General features: G+C 35.1%; 1 protein-coding gene across 1 annotated transcript in view; it reads left to right on the forward strand.

Annotated features, from left to right (window-relative positions):
- The window catches only part of SEMA3E (semaphorin 3E), a 221,884-nt gene that overhangs the window by 150,561 nt on the left and 52,303 nt on the right, over nucleotides 1-19,020 (forward strand). The window contains exon 5 of the mRNA XM_036328336.1: nucleotides 17,617-17,710. Within this exon, the coding sequence (XP_036184229.1) occupies nucleotides 17,617-17,710 (94 nt within the window). The remainder of the gene's footprint in view (nucleotides 1-17,616; nucleotides 17,711-19,020) is intronic.

Consider the following 19,020-nt stretch of genomic DNA (forward strand, 5'->3'; position numbering starts at 1 on the left):
TACTTTAATGTAGACCTCTAAGATTCTAACAAATCCAAATTAAGAAATTGGTTAAAATGTTTATAAGATAGAATTTATAAGTAACCTGTCACACACATAATTCTTTTAATTATGTAGATTTTGCCAACTCTTGAACAGGTTTGGTGATAACATAATAATAGATATTTATTTTCACTTGTCTGGTCTTAAGAACGTAAATTAAGCAGCATAGCATAGAGAACAGAGACAGTCTTTAAATATGTATTTTTTGGCAACTTATAAAATTCATACAGAAAATTATGCAGATCAAAAAAATGCACCTATGATTAGTTTTCACAAATTGAACACAACTATGTAATCAGCATCCAGATTAAGAAAGAAAACATCACTAGAACCCCAAAATCTCTTTCCCCCTTTAAAGTCACTATTCTTCCTATACAACCACTTTTCTGACTTCTATCACCATAAATTCATGTGTCTCTTTTAAAATTTTACATAGATAGAATCACACAGCACGTATTTTGTGTGTTTGTGTCTAGCTTCTTTTGATTAATAATATAGTGAGAATAATCTATGTTGTGTGCAGTTATACTTCATGTATTCTCATTTCTGTGTAGTACTTTTTGTATAGATATATCTCAATTTATGCATATTTCTTTTGCTGATCACTTGGGTTGTTACAGCTTTTGTTCTGTTACTGTGGTGCTATGAACATTTTTGTGTGTGTCTTTCATTAGCATATGTACAAGTTTTTGCTTAGTATATTGTAGGAGTGGACTTCCTATGTCATAGAGGATGCATATGTTCAGTTTTGGCAGATACTACTAAACCATTTTCCATTTATAGTAGCAATTTTATGTCTACCAGCAATGTATGAATGTTGTAGTTACTCCATAGACAATACAGAGTATTGTCTTTTTTTTAAGTCATTTTGATGTGTGTGTAGGGGTATCATATTGTGCTTTTAGTTTTCATTTTCCTGATGACTAATAAGGTTGAGCGTATTTTTTATATATTAATTAGCCTTAGAAATTTTGAGTCATTTTGAGTTGTTGTCTTCTGTTGGCCATTTAAGAGCTGCTTGACATTTGCCAAATGGGGTTTGTTAGGAACTTTATGAAGAAGCAAATGGAAAATATCCTGTTGTGTTGAACATGGAGACAATATTCAGTAGAAGATAATTCCTATTGTTACCCCTTTCTTTTGCTTTTTGAAACTGTTAGACAATTTAAAACAAGGGTCAAAAATAAAATTGGAAAAAAATAGAAGAGAACAGTTGGATATATAGGAAAATAGGAACAGGGAGGGAGAATAGAACCAATATTTACTATTTATGATATTGACCTTCTTATCAACAAAGTAAGTCTAGAGAAAATGTTGTGTTTTATAGTTCTCATTAGCAAGGACGAGTGGAGACATTAAGGCATAAGCTTTGGATTTAGGAATATCTGAGGTTTTATTTCTTCACTGTAACTTAACTAGATATTTTACAAAGATTTCAATAACATTGACTTCATAGAGTCAATAGTGATAATGATATAAATATATGTAATATTTAAGTATAAAATATTTGAATATGAAAATATAAAATCATATATGAGTTAAAAATTTAGCCCACTAGTGACATAAGTACTCGATAAAAATTAACCACTTTTATCATTTCCGTATTTGAGCTGTGAGATATATTTTGATATAACTGTTTATATAAGGTATATCAACAAGATAATGGACAGTGATCACAACATAAGTTCATTACATAGAAAAAGCAGAGACTTTCTACATATGAACTTTTGTATCTCATGTCAATAATTTGTTACCATGGTTTAACATTTTCACAGTTATAATACTGGAGCATCCAGATGATTTATTTTCCTCCTGTGATGGCAATTGAGTAATGGTGGATGTGTTATAGTAGCTACATTAGTCTGCTTTAAGTTGAAAATGATGTCAAATGAATTCAGTTTTTAAATGTTCTTTTGAAAGTAAGGAGAAATTTTGAAAAAATATTCCTTAGGATGTTAATAAATTTCTCTAACTCTAAAAATACATTTGACATTCATTGAAAATTAATGACTGTAAGGAGAAAACATGTTAACCTTGTTGGTCATTCTTGTTTTCAAGAATACTTTCACTAAGACATTTGAGTATCATTAGGTGATTAAAGAGTATGTTGGTTCCATGCAAACTAACTTGAATTTTATTAGTGTGCTGAAATTAAATTAGTTAAAAATTCAATCACATGTTATACTATTGCTAATTCATGAACATGATATAGAACAGATGTACATAGTTAAATTTGGTGGTCTAATTAAAATATTGGCTTAACTAAAATGACATGCATTTTCAGTCTGGCAAATTGAATTTTATCAGGTTTTATTTTCCAAAGGCAAATTAAAATAAATTTTAAAGTAAGTAAACTGTATTTTTCCTTATTTATTGTATTAACTTTTAAAATTCTTCAATAGCTGTATATAAATATTTCCCAGAAAACTTTATTTTGAGCATTTGCATAGATGAAACAGCTGGACAGAGGAAAATAAGAAGAGTATAGAAATTCAATAGGCATACAGGATTCTTGATGTGCTGTTCATCACCATCATTTTCCTACAAGAAAATGAGGAAAAGCAATATAACACATTCATGCAGAATGAAGTCCTTTTATCATCCTAACTAGAGGCCCGGTGCATGAATCTGTGCACTAGTGGGGTCCTTCGGCCTGGCCTGCAGGATCAGGCTGAAACTGGCCTTCTGACATGCCCCGAGGGGTCCCGGATTGGGAGAGGGTGCAGGCCAGGCTGAGGGACCCCACCAGTGCACAATCGGGCCTGGGAGGGATACAGGAGGTTAGCCAGCTCTGCAGAGACCACGGGAGGTCTCCAGGGCATGTCCAGCCAGTCTTGCTCAGTCCCGATCAGTCAGACCCCAGCAGCAAGCTAACCTACCAGTTGGAACATCTGCCCCCTGGTGGTTACTGCACATCATAGTGACTAGTTAACCAGTTGACTGTCTGCCCCCTGGTGGTCAGTGCACGTCATAGCGAGTGGTTGAGCAGCCTTAGCATATCATTAGCATATTACGCTTTGATTGGTTGAATGGCTGACCAGTTGACTAGACACTTAGCATATTAGGCTTTTATTATATAGGCTATTGGGGGAATATAATTTGGCAAGGCACTTTGGTTGTTTCCACTCCTTGCCCCCTTTTATAACTGACTTTACATTCTTCTTCAGCATTTTCTACACTGCCTCTTCAGTGCCATTGGAGAATATAAATACCCCAATTTCTTTCTCTCTCTCTCTCTCTCTCTCTCTTAAATATCTTTTCTCTTTTACACTGGATTATGCCAAGTAAAAGAAGTTTCTGTGTCAACCTTTCCATTTTCTCCAACAATAGCCTTCCTTCTTCTAAGATTAAAATATTAAATATTGTTTTATTTGTCTATACATATCTGAAACATTTGTTAGATTTTGGTAGTCTATATATATTGACGACTATATAGATTCAGTTTTATTTCTGAAATGAAATTTTGGACCACAATTAATAAGCTGTAGCCTCATCATCATTCAACCTCCTTGGGAAAGTCTGTTTTTCTCTCTAATCTCCCATGTTCTCATTTGTAAAATGAGATGAAGCCATCTTCTAAATCTAAAATTCTATATCAATGAAGTGATAGTGTATACTTCACGGTCTTATTGTAAGAATTAAATCATCTTAATAATAATCTTCATAAATATAACACCGTCTATTGAATACATTCCATGTGCTTTCATGCTCATAACTTCCCACAAGGGAAGAATTATTGCTTTCATATCACAAAAGAGGAAAATTAAAAGAGGTTACCTTGCTTCTTAAAGCTGTACACTAAGTGGCCAAACTTGGGCTGCATTGTCCAAGGCCAAATTCTTTCCATTATATGCACAGATACATTAGGGCATTTTATAAACTATGAAGTGCCATATAAAGAAATTAATGGTGATGGTAATAATTGTGTCCATGCAGGCATCTTCTGAATGAACCTATGCCTTCCACTATTCTTCCACTCTTTCCTCTAAACTTGATCATCCTCCTCAGCTGTCTGTAGACATCTTCCTATTCTCTCAGTTCATCCATCGCTCCAAATTTTACTCCCTTCTTGACATAATGGAGACCTCACTGCAGTGATATTTATAAAACATCACTACAAACTACTTTTTTCTTTGTATATTCACCTTTATGATTTACTAACCCTGGTTCATTTGAATCTTTTGCTTTCTCTACCGCTACTCCCAAACTACTGCCTATAATTAGAGACAATTAAGGGTTGTTGGTTGTCACCATTGTTATTTAGCCACTTACACATAGTCAATCATAGTTTTAGTCCTCTGTTAACTCTCCTCCAATTTTCCAAGGTAAAATAATGTAGCAAAAAGTATATAGGCTTTGAAACTGGACAGATGAAATCTCAAATATGGGTTCTGTTCCCCACTACCTGTGTGACTTTGGGTCAATTATTATTTTTAGATTTCAGTTTCCTCATCTGTAAACTTAAGTCTCTATTTTAATATAAAGCTTGCCAAAGTTGTATGTATTTTCTGAGATATGCTATCTGGGGAAGCAGATGCCCTAAGGACTGGTACATAGTAATGCACACTCAATGTTAACACCCCCCCCAGCCCCCATATTGTCTCCAGTGTTGAGTTCCTAGTTATTAACTCTCAGCATTTGAAACGACTTTCTATTAGAAAAGCAAATGGAGGACATAAAGTGAAAACCCACAGCCTTCCCTCTTTTTACTTCTAAATTTAAGTATTTGATGCTATTCTTTCACTGTCTCAGATACAGACACCACTGGACTCTTGTCTCCAAGATTACTTATTCCATCTATGCCCTTTATCATCTCTTTTCTTCTTCATTAGATTAATCTGCCACATGTTTTCTCTCTCTCCTTTCATCACACAAAAATTTTTAGACTTCTTTATTCTAAAAAGAAAAATTACAAACCAAAAATTTAGCCTCACCTCTATTTGCTCTATAGGCTTCTTCCTTATTTTGCTAACTCTAGAATTTCCCATGAATTTTCCTATAAATGTTTTCACAGCATAGTCTGTATTTGCCATTTCCAGTTCCTCAACTTTCACTGTTCTTCTATTGCTCTTGACTGTCTAGTTGCCAAATAAGTACCTCTTTAACTCCTCAACTAATGATACTTCTCTGCAGCATTTGGTGGTATAGTTTTTATATAGAAGCTGTCCTCTTTTAGTTTTTAGGACCATTATGTTTTAAATAGTTTTAAAGTTCTGAATAGTCTGCCTTTCCAACCCTTTAATTTTGGTGATGCAGAAATTCTCTGCTTGGCGAATTTTCCTTCAGTGCCAGCTTTCCTTGATGTTCTTATTGATTCATGTGGCTTTCTCTATTATCTACTTGCTGGCTCAAAAATCTTAGCCGTAGTCTTCACCTCCATCTAGCACTCTACATTCGTATTTCCTATACCTATCGGAAATCATCCATAAAATAACTTCCTAGAGACATCGTAAGAAAACAATTTCTTTAATAATAAAATTTTTAAAATTCAGATTGACAAAAAAAGAGGAGGTAGATTCTACACTACCTTCATGATTCCCCTTACTCTAAGAGACCAAGGAGGCAATCACAAGATACTGTATTCTCTCACTTGCTTATGTCTTTGCTCTTACTGATCTTTTACTTAAAACACACACACACACACACACCAAAAACACAAAAAACAAACTCATCTGTATTCTCTGCTTGAAAAATCCTAACTCATTTTTCAAGACTGAGCTCATATATCATCTCCTCTGTGTGCTTATCTCAGCTGCCACCTGGTAAAGTTAATTACTTTCTCTTTGCATTTTCATCATACTTAAAAACAAACTTTAATTATGAATTAAAATTTCTATATGAATACTGGAGTGTCTCTAGGGAAGAGACTGCCACTTCTATTTCTGTTTCATCATGGCCCAACATAATCCTGATGGTAGTCACTGAAATCATTCACTAAAAAGATGGGAGCACATATAAACAGGCTCATCTTTTTTTTTTTTATGGTCACCTGAGAATATTTCCCCCTGAATTTTAGAGAGACTGAAAGGGAGGGGGAGAGACACACAGAGAGAAACATCATGTGAGAGAGACACATCAATTGGTTGCCTCTCGCATGTGCCCTGACTTGGGGCCAGGGATCCAGCCTGCAACGGAGGTACATGCCCTTGACCGGAATTGAACCTGGGACCCTTCAGTCTGTGGGTTGATGCGGAGCTAAACTGTCTAGGGCCCATCATTTTACTTAACCTAATTGTTTATAACATACTATCTGCCAGATCTTCATCTATTTTCTGAATTTAAATGAGTCTATAAAAGTTGTTTCTGAAAAGAATCTAGTGTTGGGTTGACTTTTTAAATTCAAAATTAGGTATGATCAAACATTTAAACATTAAACTTATTTGAATATTTTTATTAATGTTTATTGATAACTCAAGATCACATATATACCTGCATATGTATATATATATATATATATATATACATATGTATATATATATATATATATATATACACATTTCCAGCTTCTGGACTAATTATTTTTGACTGTTTCTCCTTTTCTACTACTAAGTTCTTAATCATCATTTAGATTTTTACCTCTTATATAATCTCTATAGTGAACTGCTTTGATTTCAGTTCCAGGAATCTTCCTGAACCTCAGTTGGCATCAATTATAGACTATTTCTACCCGAGGCTGTCCAAGTAAACTTTTTTTTTAGCTGGAATTAGCAAGCCTTCTTTATTCTAAGGACTGGTACATAGTAATGGGGCTAAATCGGAGAAGGCAGCAGCTAGTCTGTTTTTTATGGCTCTGCTTTGACCTATGCCAGTTTATATCAGCACTTTTTTTGGTGTGATGATACCTTCACCTTGCATACTTTTTCTGTCCTAAGCGGGCCCCCAAAAGGCTCTTAATTGGGTTTTTGTTATAAACTGTAGTCCAGCCTTTGGGGCCTGCTTCTAGTTTTGCTTCCTTCCTTAATCCAGTACCCTTCCTCCATGAGGAGGAACACCACTACCCTGCTCAGTCCCTGTGGTGTTCTTCAGGGTGAGGTGCCTGCTGGACCAAACCCCTCTAGCATCTGGCTGCTGCTTTCCATTTGGTCAGCGGCAGCACAGGAGCCCGAGGGCATATGGGATGTACTGTACTCCAGACCGTGCAGTGTGCTGCTTCCTCACACCCTTTCCTCTCCCCATGCACTGGCTGCGGGCTGTGGGGTGGCCATCCAGTGAGCCACCCACCCGTGACACCTTACCAGCAGGCTACCGTCTGCAGAGGAAGGCCTAGTCAACTCCAAGTTTCCGCTGATGCCCTGTGCACGGAGACTTTCTGTGTGTGCCCAGGATCGTTCCGCTGGCCTGGGGACAGGGCACTAGCTCTGACTGGGCAACCCCACGAGCTTCTCCACCATTCAGTGGCAGGCAGCACACATTCTTCAATGAGACCTGAATCCCCCTCCCAGTCTGTCCTTCCTCAGCTCCAGTTCATCTTTATCCTTGCTCTCCTGTCATCACTTTGTTTGTAGTCAGTGGCCCCTGTTTAACTCACTGTAGGGTAATTTGTCTCTTGATTGGATCCAGATTTATACAGATAATAACGTATTCCCTGTACCTCTTAAGAACCAACTACTTGCTGATTTTCTATTGAAATTACTAAAAGCACTTTACCAAAGTGAAAACTTGTATCAGCGTATGCTGCTAAGGAGAGGGCTACCAAACGCTAGGAAGCCCAAGGGCATTTGGTCAGCTAAGATGCCACCAGATTGGGGGAAGGTGCTGGGGATCAAATAGCGCTGCTTGATGATCCTACGCACTGTGAGAAGTTCCTGGCGGATTCTCAGGACCTTGCCAGGAACATCTGGCGAGTAATGACAACGCGTTACTTACATGATATAGAGGCCGGCCTAAACATAAAGTTGCGTGCAAAAAGGCTATAAAACAAACAAAGACATTCAAGAAACTGAACCCCAGTGTAGCAGCTTTGGCAAACACAAGAAGAAAGAAGAAAAGTGAACAAAACCTGCGTTAATGGTGTTTTCTTTCAGGACTTTCTGTAGGACCCCATTTTTCTCCCCTCATGTGACCAAATCCCAGTTGAGATAATACAAATTTTACATCAGCTAAATATGTGAAAGGACAAAAGTGACAGCAATCAAGGGGACGTGATAGTTAAGTGGAGAATGCTTACCTTGTTTCAAGACAAAAACCAGCTGGTGGGCACCTCTTCACTACAGTGGCATCTACATTAAAATCAGTGACTGTTTGGGGCTAAAGAAAAGTTTCTGTAGCTAAAATATCATAGCACCGGGGGTTAAAACGTATTTTTAAAAGAAATGGAGAAAGAATGTAAGATTTGTTTGACACCCAAGTAAAACTCAACATAAGCTCTATGAAATAAGATCTCAAAAATGTTACAAAGACTGGAAGGAAATATAGCTTCAACAGTGGTTGTCCCTTAATAGTAGGATTATGAAAAATCATTATTCTCAGCTTTTATATGTATTTAGTCTACATTTTCCTCTTTAATGATATATTGACTTCATATGTAAATAATGATATTATTTCAGTCATTTCTAGTCATACAAGTCATTGCCTTCTTCTTTATAAGGAATTCAAAATACAGAGACAATTTTTTTCCCCCCAATATTTTTCCAACTTCAGTCCCTTCCCCAGACTAAATTACTACTAGCACTTTGGATTGTGTCTTTTAGACCTTTCTCTTTCTGGAAAGAAACAACCTAAACTGATGATAGTGGTTCATAGATAAACATCTACATCTACATCTATGTATATCTCTATCTTTCTATTATCCATGATAATGCCACACCTGTAGGCTTAATCCCAGTCTCCTCCTGACTGTGTAATGTAGAGCAAGTCAGTCCTCCTCTTCCTGCCTGAGCTTGTTCCAGTACTTCGTGTATAGGGGTGTTGCGAGGATTGGATTCATATCAGCAAAGCACCTACAGTAGTGCCTGGTAAATAGTAAGAGTTATATAATTGTCAGCTATCAGCATCACCACCAGCAGCAGCGTTGTCATCATCTGATTTATCTTCTCCATTGGCATCAACTATTGCCATCACATGTCCTTTCACAAATCTGAATTCCTAGTCCTAACATTTTTTTTTTTATCTCCTATATTGCCTTTCTGGTATTCCCTGTCATTTAAAAAGTATCCAAATTTGTTAGTCCATCGCATTCTTAATGAAATTTATCATGTTTCCTTAAGCACCTTTCCTTTCATTCCTTTTCACTGTGCTCCTTACCGCAACCTAGCTTTTCTCTAAGTTGGGTCAGTGATGAAGTCCTTTCAGCTGTATCTTTAAATTAACTTTCCAATCCATTCCCGCTCCGTTCCTCCTGCCAGAACCGTTGTTATCCCCGAATACCGCCACTAACTTCCTTACAGTTGTCATTGCTCTTCAATCCAGCTATTTCTCTGCTGTCAAATGAACCTCGTGAAACAACAGGTCTTTTTAAAGCATTCATGATTTACCCCTGCACATCGGCTGAAAGAAGTCTAAATGCCTTATCTCCGAAAGCGGCGTCCTTCACAGTCTGGCTCTACTGTCCTTCCTCCGTCTTCTCTCCCTCCCGCTCATTAAACTTCCCCCATACGAGTCTGGTTGCAGTCAGTCAGAGCTACTCACTTCTTTTTCCCCAGCCCTTCATCTAAGCCTTGAATGGAATGTTTTGTTCTAACTCTAAAATGCCCTCTTATAGGAGAGTGGGTAAGAAACCGGCATTAGATCTTCCCATTGCTATCTGTGTGAATTTGGCTAAGTTTAATATTGCTGAGCTTCGGAAACTTTACTTGTAAAATGAAGATAAAATTATCTGTCTCATGAGGTTGTAGTAAAAAATAAATAAACAACTAAATAATGTTTTTAGCACAATACTTGAGATGTAGTGTTCCTAATATGAAGCTCAATCCACTGATTTTTGGTTTTCTTAAGAAAAACATCCCAGAATATCACCATTGTCTCTCTCAACCCAGACCATTCTACCCCCAAAACTAGAATTAGGTTCTAATTTCCTCTTCTCCTCATTCTGTGGAGCTCATTATAAGACTTTTCACATTGAGGTACTCATTGTACTAACTGTATTTCCCTACCTGGAGTCCAGAAGACACAATTCCTGTCCTGTGATGTTTTTTGGAGCATCACTACCTTTAAATACATAACTTAAAGATTTTTCATAAACAATAAGAACATTTGGGTAACTATTTTGTAGCTTGTTAAGTGCTCTTCAGAAATGAATTATTACCTTTGCAGCATCTAACACAGCGCTGGTCACACAGGACTACAGCGTACACTGGATTGAAGTGCACACTGAAATGATGTCATACGGAGCTTATGTTAGGTACTGTTTATTCTGCATTCTGCTGTCTTTGGTCATGTGGTCCTCATCAAACATGCTGGTTGTCTATTAATTTTATTATAGTTCTAACTTATTCTATATGTACAGGCATGAGCCTCCAGAATAATCATACAAAAACATGCTAAGATATGTGCGCATCCCTTTTTACTTTTGTGTGATAAGCTAATTTTTGTGGTTTGATGAAGGGAGGACTGAGATGCAAGAAGAAGGGTGGAGCACACACTGTCATACTGAGGACCAGGTCAGGGGGCGGGGCTTCCCATTTCAAGTATCCAGCAGATTAGACTGGCCAATATAAAATCAGAAAGGGTTTAATTATTATCAGCTTGGAAAATAATTCTGGAATACTCATCTCTAACTACATAGGTTACTACAGTGCGGATACATTTCTTTATAAGCATATTTACTCTTTCCATGAGAAAAAGCCGGGAATCACATAGCCCAGACTCCTCTGATAACCATGAAAGACATTGTACCGTAACCCTATTTTCCATAATTGCCTCTGTTGATACTACTTAACTCCAAGAGCTGTATGGTCCCAGCCAGGGGGAAATGGCAAATCATTTGTTACAACAAGTGTCCTTTCCCTTGCAGCTGTCCAGTTCTCACTGTGCAGATGGTGGATTTATTTTTCCTTTTACCACCAATTCTTTATTTCTCACACAGGACTGTGATCCTTTGTGATCATGTATGACTCAGTCAGTAGTAAGAACACTCATAGAATTGAGTTTTCAAATGTGTCCAAGTGAAAGGGAACAAGGACACAGAAATGAGGGATAGCTCTGAAGGCTGTCTGCATATTAAAGAGGCGCTATGACTTCCTTCCCATGAAAAGTAGACATTCATACTTTTATAAAAAGCTGCTTTGTCCTCAAAGAAGAATTTTGATTCTTGTTTCATTGTGTGTGGTCAGAATAACAGTGAAAATAGTCAAACCCGGGGAAGGTGGACAGGAAAAGCAGTACAGAAGAGAAGTCTCGATCATAAAGCTAACTTGAGTCAGTATGGTCCATTTCTTGCCATGTGTAAATGTCTAAAGACCTCCATTCTTCGGTTAAATTTTTGAAAGTATACATAAATATTTGTTCATTATTTGTAGCATTCTCCTATTTAATATTTTAATATTAAATAAATATTAATTTAATGGTAAATAATGTCATATTAATATCTCATTTAATATTTTACATAGCAAATGCTTAATTTTATTATATACATATAGATTATTATATATACAAATAAAATATCTATATCATATATTTTTATCTACGAAACAGGAACATTTCAATCCAACTGCTTATTGGACATGCTGTGCCAGTTATTTTATCCTACAGTATATATAGGAAATCAGAAGCTTACACTGAACAAGTGTTTGCTGCTACTGCTTTTTGTTCTACAAATTCACCCTAAAATATCTGTGCTTGATAGCATGTTCACAACTGTTCAAAAAATAGGCATACATAGTAATAGTCACTAAAATTTTTGGCATTTTATTAACCAGGAACTGAAATTATGAAATCTAGACTGTGATGCCAATTACTGCACAACTTTATTTTCGTCAGCCTTCTTTCATATACTTCTGCTTTGAGTAGTGTATCATTTATGTAAAGAGATTCCAAGTAAGCAACTCGAGTAATTTGTTATGAAATGTTGCTTTAGTCTCACTATGAGTTGTAAATTTAAAGTTGGAATAACTAGGTAGTCCAGAAAGGGATTGACTCTATGTGAGGAATTTTCTATCACATTAAACTTGACTTTTTACAAAATCAAACACCGATGATTATAAGGTAAATGAATCAAATCAGTGTCCATGCTATAATTATAAGAAGATTGGGTGTGCTCATCTTTCAAATAATTAAAATACATATCTTAATCTTAGAACCAGATATTTATTGTAATATGATATTTTCTAATATGGCCTTAAAGGATATTTCTCAATAATATTGCCAGCATTAGCTGTTTATATTCTTGGGCTTGTTTAGGCTTATTTTGATCCCTTTCAGTTATTATTCTTAGTGATTAAGAAATTGTCTCATCCTTGGAAAGTAGATACTTCTTCGAGTTGACATCTTAGCCTTTGTGATATAACCCTAATAGTTTTGATAGCTTTCTAGAATGAAAAGATATTTCTATCTTACTTTATACATCTATGGCCTTACAACATTTAAAAATTTTATTTTGTTGCCTTTCCTTGATTTGTATGAGTTCATTATAAAGTAAGCAAAAAAGAAAGCCTTGGTTTTTATTTGAGTGGGGAAAAATTTTTGTTTTTCCCTGTAGTATTTTTTTCTTTAAAATTTTGTCATAATATTTATCACTCTTTATTTTATGTCTTCCAGATTTTATTTATGATTTTAAAAGGCCTTTTTTCCCAGGAGTATATACAAAATTTTTATACCTTTTTCTATTCCTCATATAATCCTATTTCTTATGTTTAAATTGTTGATTGATCTGAAATTTGTTTACAGGGCTAGAGGACATGAGGTAACAAACTTTTTTTACAGATGGCACTCCAGTTGTCCAAACACCCACTTATTGAATAATCCACCATTTATCCATAGTTCTTTGAAATTCTATCCATATTAATGTACACTCTTATACCATATTGGCTTCTTATAATATAGAGCAAGATTTTAAAGTTAATTGTGGAACAACAAAAACAAAATGTTGAATGAAATCAACGTTATGCACCATTGGGTTTTATGTGAAACCCAGTTTCAAATCCTTGGATTTTTAAAAGATCAGTTTTCTTTTCATATATGGTTATGTCTTATATTCAAATTTTCTAGTTCTTGTAGTTTTTCAATGGCCTTTAATCTTCATTTCTTTCTATGATTCTCATAATAGTCATAGGAGATACCAGCATAAAAATATTATTTCTTCTTTGTTATAACTCATGAAATTGAGGTTAAAAGAGGTTAGTTATGACATTTAACTAAGATCAAATCTGAACCTTTCTTATCTCCATTTTGGATTAACTCTCTTTGTAAAACATCTTGACCCTTATTCTAATTCTTATTACTATTCCTATTCTCATTGTCCTTCTTTATCTTCCTTTGACCTTTTACCAGTTTAAGAGAAAATAGTATGAAAGACCTAATTTTATTTCTGCCATTGAAATAATGTATTTGTCTAATTCAATTCTTAAAATTTAGTTACTAGATATTGAAGTATAGTTATTAGATTGATTAATGAAAAAACTTAGACTGCTATAAATTATTTTTAGTGACCTGTTCATTTTGACTTTGCTATTTGTTAAATTAGCAATTAAAAGGCTTCTTTGCTTAATTTTTATGGGGTTTAAATTAAGTAGTATGGATCATGCTTCTTAAATTCAATATTGACTGGATACTTAGCACATATAGGCTTCTTGAGTGTTTATTGAATTATTCATATGAACATAATCACAGTGCAGTGGGGGATAATGCAGCAAAGATACATAGCATAGTCCATGAGAGAAGTTTTGCCTGGAGGAGTCTTGGAGAATATCTGCAAAATAATTTTTCAACATCATTTTCTCATTAAGTAGGAGTTAGAGTTGTAGAGCATAGGAAGATTGAATTCACTTTTCCCAAAGGGACAATGTAGTTAAAGTGCTGTGGGTATTATCATGTATTGAACTTTTAAAGAAAGTCTATAAGATTGTGCTACTGAGTTTTGATTGGATGGTGGGACTCATCAAGAGTGCTTTCTAAATTTTAAAGCATTAAAAATAAAGTGTATTATTTTTAGAGAAAAAATGTGAAAACAAAAGAAATTAAAATGCAAAACGATTACTAACAACTTTATCCCCTTTTTGTACTTTTACCCTCTTTGTTTATTCAGTGTTTATGAGATGTTTCAGATATTTTTTTAATAAATGTTTTTATTGCTTGCCATAAAAAAGTGAAATAAAAAACAAATGGTAAAGAAAAAGGAGACATATGTAAAACTTTAGAAAAAAAAAAAGAAGCAAATCATATTCAAAATTTAATTGTGATACAGATTATTAAATAGCTATTCAATTAAGAATTAAAGCGCATATTATGGCCCTAGCCAGTTTGGATCAGTGGATAGAGTGTCGGCCTGCAAACAGAAGGGTCCTGGGTTTGATTCCAGTCAAGGGCATGTACCTTTGTTGAAGGCTCCTCCTCTGCCCAGGCCCTGGTTGGAGCTTGTGTAGGAAGCAACCAACCAATGTGTTTCTCTCACATCAATGTTTTTCTCTGTCTTTCCCTCTCTCTTCTACTTTTTCTAAAAATCAATGGAAAAATATCCTCGGGTGAGGATTAAAAAGAATAATAATAAAAAAAATGCATATTATGGTTATTTATTCTAGACATTTATGTACCAAAACTGCATCTTTGTTTTGTTTTCATTGTTGACAGATATATGTGTATGAGCCTTGTGTATTTAACTTTTTCTCTAATCATTAGAAATAGCTAATATAATAGGTGATTATTTGTTTTTTAGTATTTGTAATGCTCTAATGTACTTTTGACATCCTACAGATGGGAAATTCTCATTTTGTTTAACTGGTATTTAACACCTGACATACAGGGACTCACACCTAGGAAAATAACTTACAATAGGCTTGCTGAGTTCTGAGAACTTTCCTCAAGGCCTAAAGGGAAAATTTTCCCGGGAAGATATACCATTAATTCTTTACAAACATTTTTTTTTTCTGAAGAGCACATGTGTCTGTGAACATTTGTAACCTAGATGTCCTGCTTTCTCTCAAGCACAGGAGGATCTATTGAAAAATGTCTCCACATCACACCGAAACAAAAAGTACAGCCCACGCTGTTAATGCTAGTGATGTCTTGTAAATTTAAGCCACATAACTCAGGCAGAAATTCCAGCTGTTAAAACACAGATAATGGGAAGCCAGTGTAAGTCGTGACCAGCATTCTCAATAGGGTTAAACACCAACATTACACAGTATTTGAACCATAAACTCGATTCCTTTGGGGTCATTGACAGTGTCATCATGCCTCAGGTTTTCTGGTTGGTTTGGTTGCTAAATCCCACTTCATGGAAGAAAATTATATTACTCGCATTTTAGTATTTTATTGGATTGTGCACTAAATTATATACTGCATTTAAGACCACATTGAACTTTCAAAATAATGTGAGAAACTTCAGATTTGAATTTGTAGTTAATTTCGAAGTTATCTTGATCTATGCAAAATAAAGCAATAAAAGTTTGGAATTTGCCTGCTTTCCATCATAGTATCAGTGCTACTCAGTAAGGTAAATATTTTCTTTGTACTTCTTTTTAACAATTTTCACACCTCAGTTGAATAAAGTTGCAGAAATAATCTATTGAGTCCTAGGAATTAAGGTGAATTGGATCAGTGTGTCTTTCTGTCATATGCAGCTTAATGAGGTAAAGAAAGCCTCTGTTCTAAAATAATGCAACAAAAGCTAAAAAAAAAAAAAAAAAAAAAAAAAAAAAAAAAAAAAAGAAAGATGTTCGGTATGTCCCTTAAAAAGCTTTATATCCAAGCATTTGGACATTTAACTATATTAGAACATATGTATACCTTATCTATTTTTCCAAATGTTTATATAGTGACAGTGACAAGCAATTGCTATATTCCTAGACTTGATCCTTCCTCCTCTGTGTAATGCTATGGGTCTGTTTCCCAAATTTAATGAAAGCCCTTCAGCATAGGTGTTAGCTGGGTAGGCCAATAATTGTATCTCATTTGAACAAACGTTTTCTTGTCATGTCATTACACATTTTTATCTGTATGGGCGTGAACACAAAAATGGCTCAAATGATTTATTTGGATTCTTGCACTCTACTAATTTATGTAAAGTGTCTAAATAGATAACACTTGTTTTTTGCTTAAAATATCAGTTAGTCACTCTAGGTCAAGAGGACATATCTGTTCTATAGGCTGTGGTTCAATTCCAAGGATATGTCTGGAGGGTTACAGGGGTCAGGTGAATGCTGCATTTACCAGAAAGGCTGTGAAAAGGCAGATATCATTGAGAGAAAGAGGAAAGCATGTCCAGTAAGAATGGTGACATAAGGATAGAAACAATAAAGTGGGGTGATTGGGGTGGCTAGGAAAGATCGAGTTTGTGAGAAGTGCGTGCGATTCCTGGAGGTTACTCAGGAATCTAGGGTTGTTTATAGGTTTATGATTCACATATGGGAAAGGCTACTCATCTATGCCACAATGGGCAGGGTCACCAATATTCTATTGCAAAGTGCAATTAGCCCTTGAGTAGCCCAGGCTTGAACTGCACGGGCCCACCTATACCTGGATTTCTTTTAAAAAATCAAGCACTAACTGTATTTTCGACTTGTGGTTGGGAATCTGTGGATGCAGAGGACTGACTATAGTTCTATGGAGATTTTCAACTGCATGGAGGCCCCAAACCCCATGTTTTTCAAGGATCAACTGTAATTTTTTCCTACCAGATTTTTAATATTAAATGTTATTGTCACTTTCCCAAGCTGAATTTCTTTTATCCAAACCATCTATAGCACAATGAATGGAGAGTAACTATAAAAAAATCTTTTACTGAAAATTTTGAAATCTGAGAACATTCCAAGAAAATTTCTGTGGTTATGTGCTTGCAATAGGAACCAATAAAGTAGTAGTTTTTCATGGAACTATTGATTTCAATACCTCATTTGTGTAAAGCCAGACTGAAATATTGCTCATAGTGTGATACTTATTTACACTAATATATTCAAACAATTATGCAGTAACCATTCTCTAAATTATTAAGTTTTAGATGTCTATACAAAGAATATGTGATGAAGAATACAAATGATTGTAAATAAATATTTCAGATCATTAATGGAAATTTTTATTAACTTCCTTTACAGACTATTTGAAAAAAAATCCATAATGGTCTTGTGGAATAAAAGCCCATTTCCATGTGTATCACTGAATCTTCTTTTTAGTGACCTTTTTTCAGCAGGTTTTCATTCCTTTGGAATATTCAACTGACACATCTCAGAATAATTAAAACTGTCTGATCAAGTGATAAAAACTACTAATTGCATTCATTTCATCACCTGCATACTTTTTAGGAGGAGTGAGAAAACCCATATAAGACTGCAAAAACCCATGCATTTATTTATAAAGTTTGTTCCTAAATAACTTGATGTTACTGTCCAGTGCCCTATTTACAGTACCTGTTTTGTAAATAATTAAGGTTAATATGTTTATTGAAGCAATTCTTATTAAAGTTGGTATTTTTGGTTTTCTTTCAAGGATCCCCTGTTTCACCTGGAATCACACAGGTCTGAGAGAGGAAGGGGCAGGTGTCCTTTTGATCCCAACTCCTCCTTCATCTCCACTTTAATTGGTAACTATTGCTGCAGCAGACATCAGATGCTAGTCTTACCGATTTTGAAACTTCATTTGTATTCTTTTGGTATTTCCTTGTGCATGTTGCTTTGTCATATCTGTCTGTTTGTACTGGGAGTGATGATATTAAATTTCAAGTCATGCTAATTTGACTGTAAAAATAAGTGCAACAGCTTTGAAGTATGGGTGTCTCATTCTGAAAACACAAATTGTCACTTAGCACCTGATATAAGATATTTTGTATTGTACCATGCATGTTCAAAATTCAACTATATGAATATTTTATAAAAATTTAACTAGATAAACTATTTTAACTTATGTTAATTCTTTATATTTTAGTTTTTCCATGATTTTATGGGAACTTTTAATAGTCTTTTCTTGGTGCCTTTCTCTGTTTCAGTAGAATTCAACAGAAATTCATCCTAATTGAAAACTTCAAAGTTATTTATAAAAATTCCTGTTAATCTAGAGTGTAAGCAATAGAAGTCGACCAGCTCAAATGACCACTAATGTCCACATTGGAATAATAGGATAAGCTGGCCATGTCTGTAGATTTCAGTTTGATTCAATTTAATACGATGAAGAACCTTACTTAAAACACAGCACAATATTTCTTTTTTTTCTTATACTATTTGGGGTTTAAAGTGGCACACTTCTTTTTTTTTTTTTTTAAATATATTTTATTGATTTTTTACAGAGAGGAAGGGAGAGAGATAGAGAGTTAGAAACATCGATGAGAGAGAAACATTGATCAGCTGCCTCCTGCACATCTCCTACTGGGGATGTGCCCGCAACCCAGGTACGTGCCCTTGACCGGAATCGAACCTGGGACCTTTCAGTCCGCAAAAAGTGGCACACTTCTTAAAAACTGAAGCACTATGATGGTACAGACAGATAGATGAGTTCCCAATTGTAAGACTGAAGAGGATGGTCCCTGACATGTAACATGGGTGCTATTAGGGATCATTCTGATTTTACAGTGTTGAGAGGTTCTGACGTAGGTATAGAACGATGTACAAATTCCTATTATGTCATTTGCAACACTTAGCATTACATGCTAATGTAAGGCCAGCCTATTTTCAGAAAATGAGAATGTATAAAAAACATGTAGAGACTTCCTATTTGAAATAAATGGTAAAACTGAACACCCCCCCCCCACTGATGATTAATCAAAATATGTTATGCTTGATTTAGAGCTGATATAGATGTTTCTGTACATTCTGCAGACTTTGTGTTGCCTGAACTTATCCCAGACAATTGATTTTGATGGGCTTTCTATATCACTTCCTACATTTCTCCATCTTATGT

This window comes from Myotis myotis, unplaced genomic scaffold (assembly GCF_014108235.1).
Source record: "Myotis myotis isolate mMyoMyo1 unplaced genomic scaffold, mMyoMyo1.p scaffold_m19_p_11, whole genome shotgun sequence".
NCBI lineage: Eukaryota > Metazoa > Chordata > Mammalia > Chiroptera > Vespertilionidae > Myotis > Myotis myotis.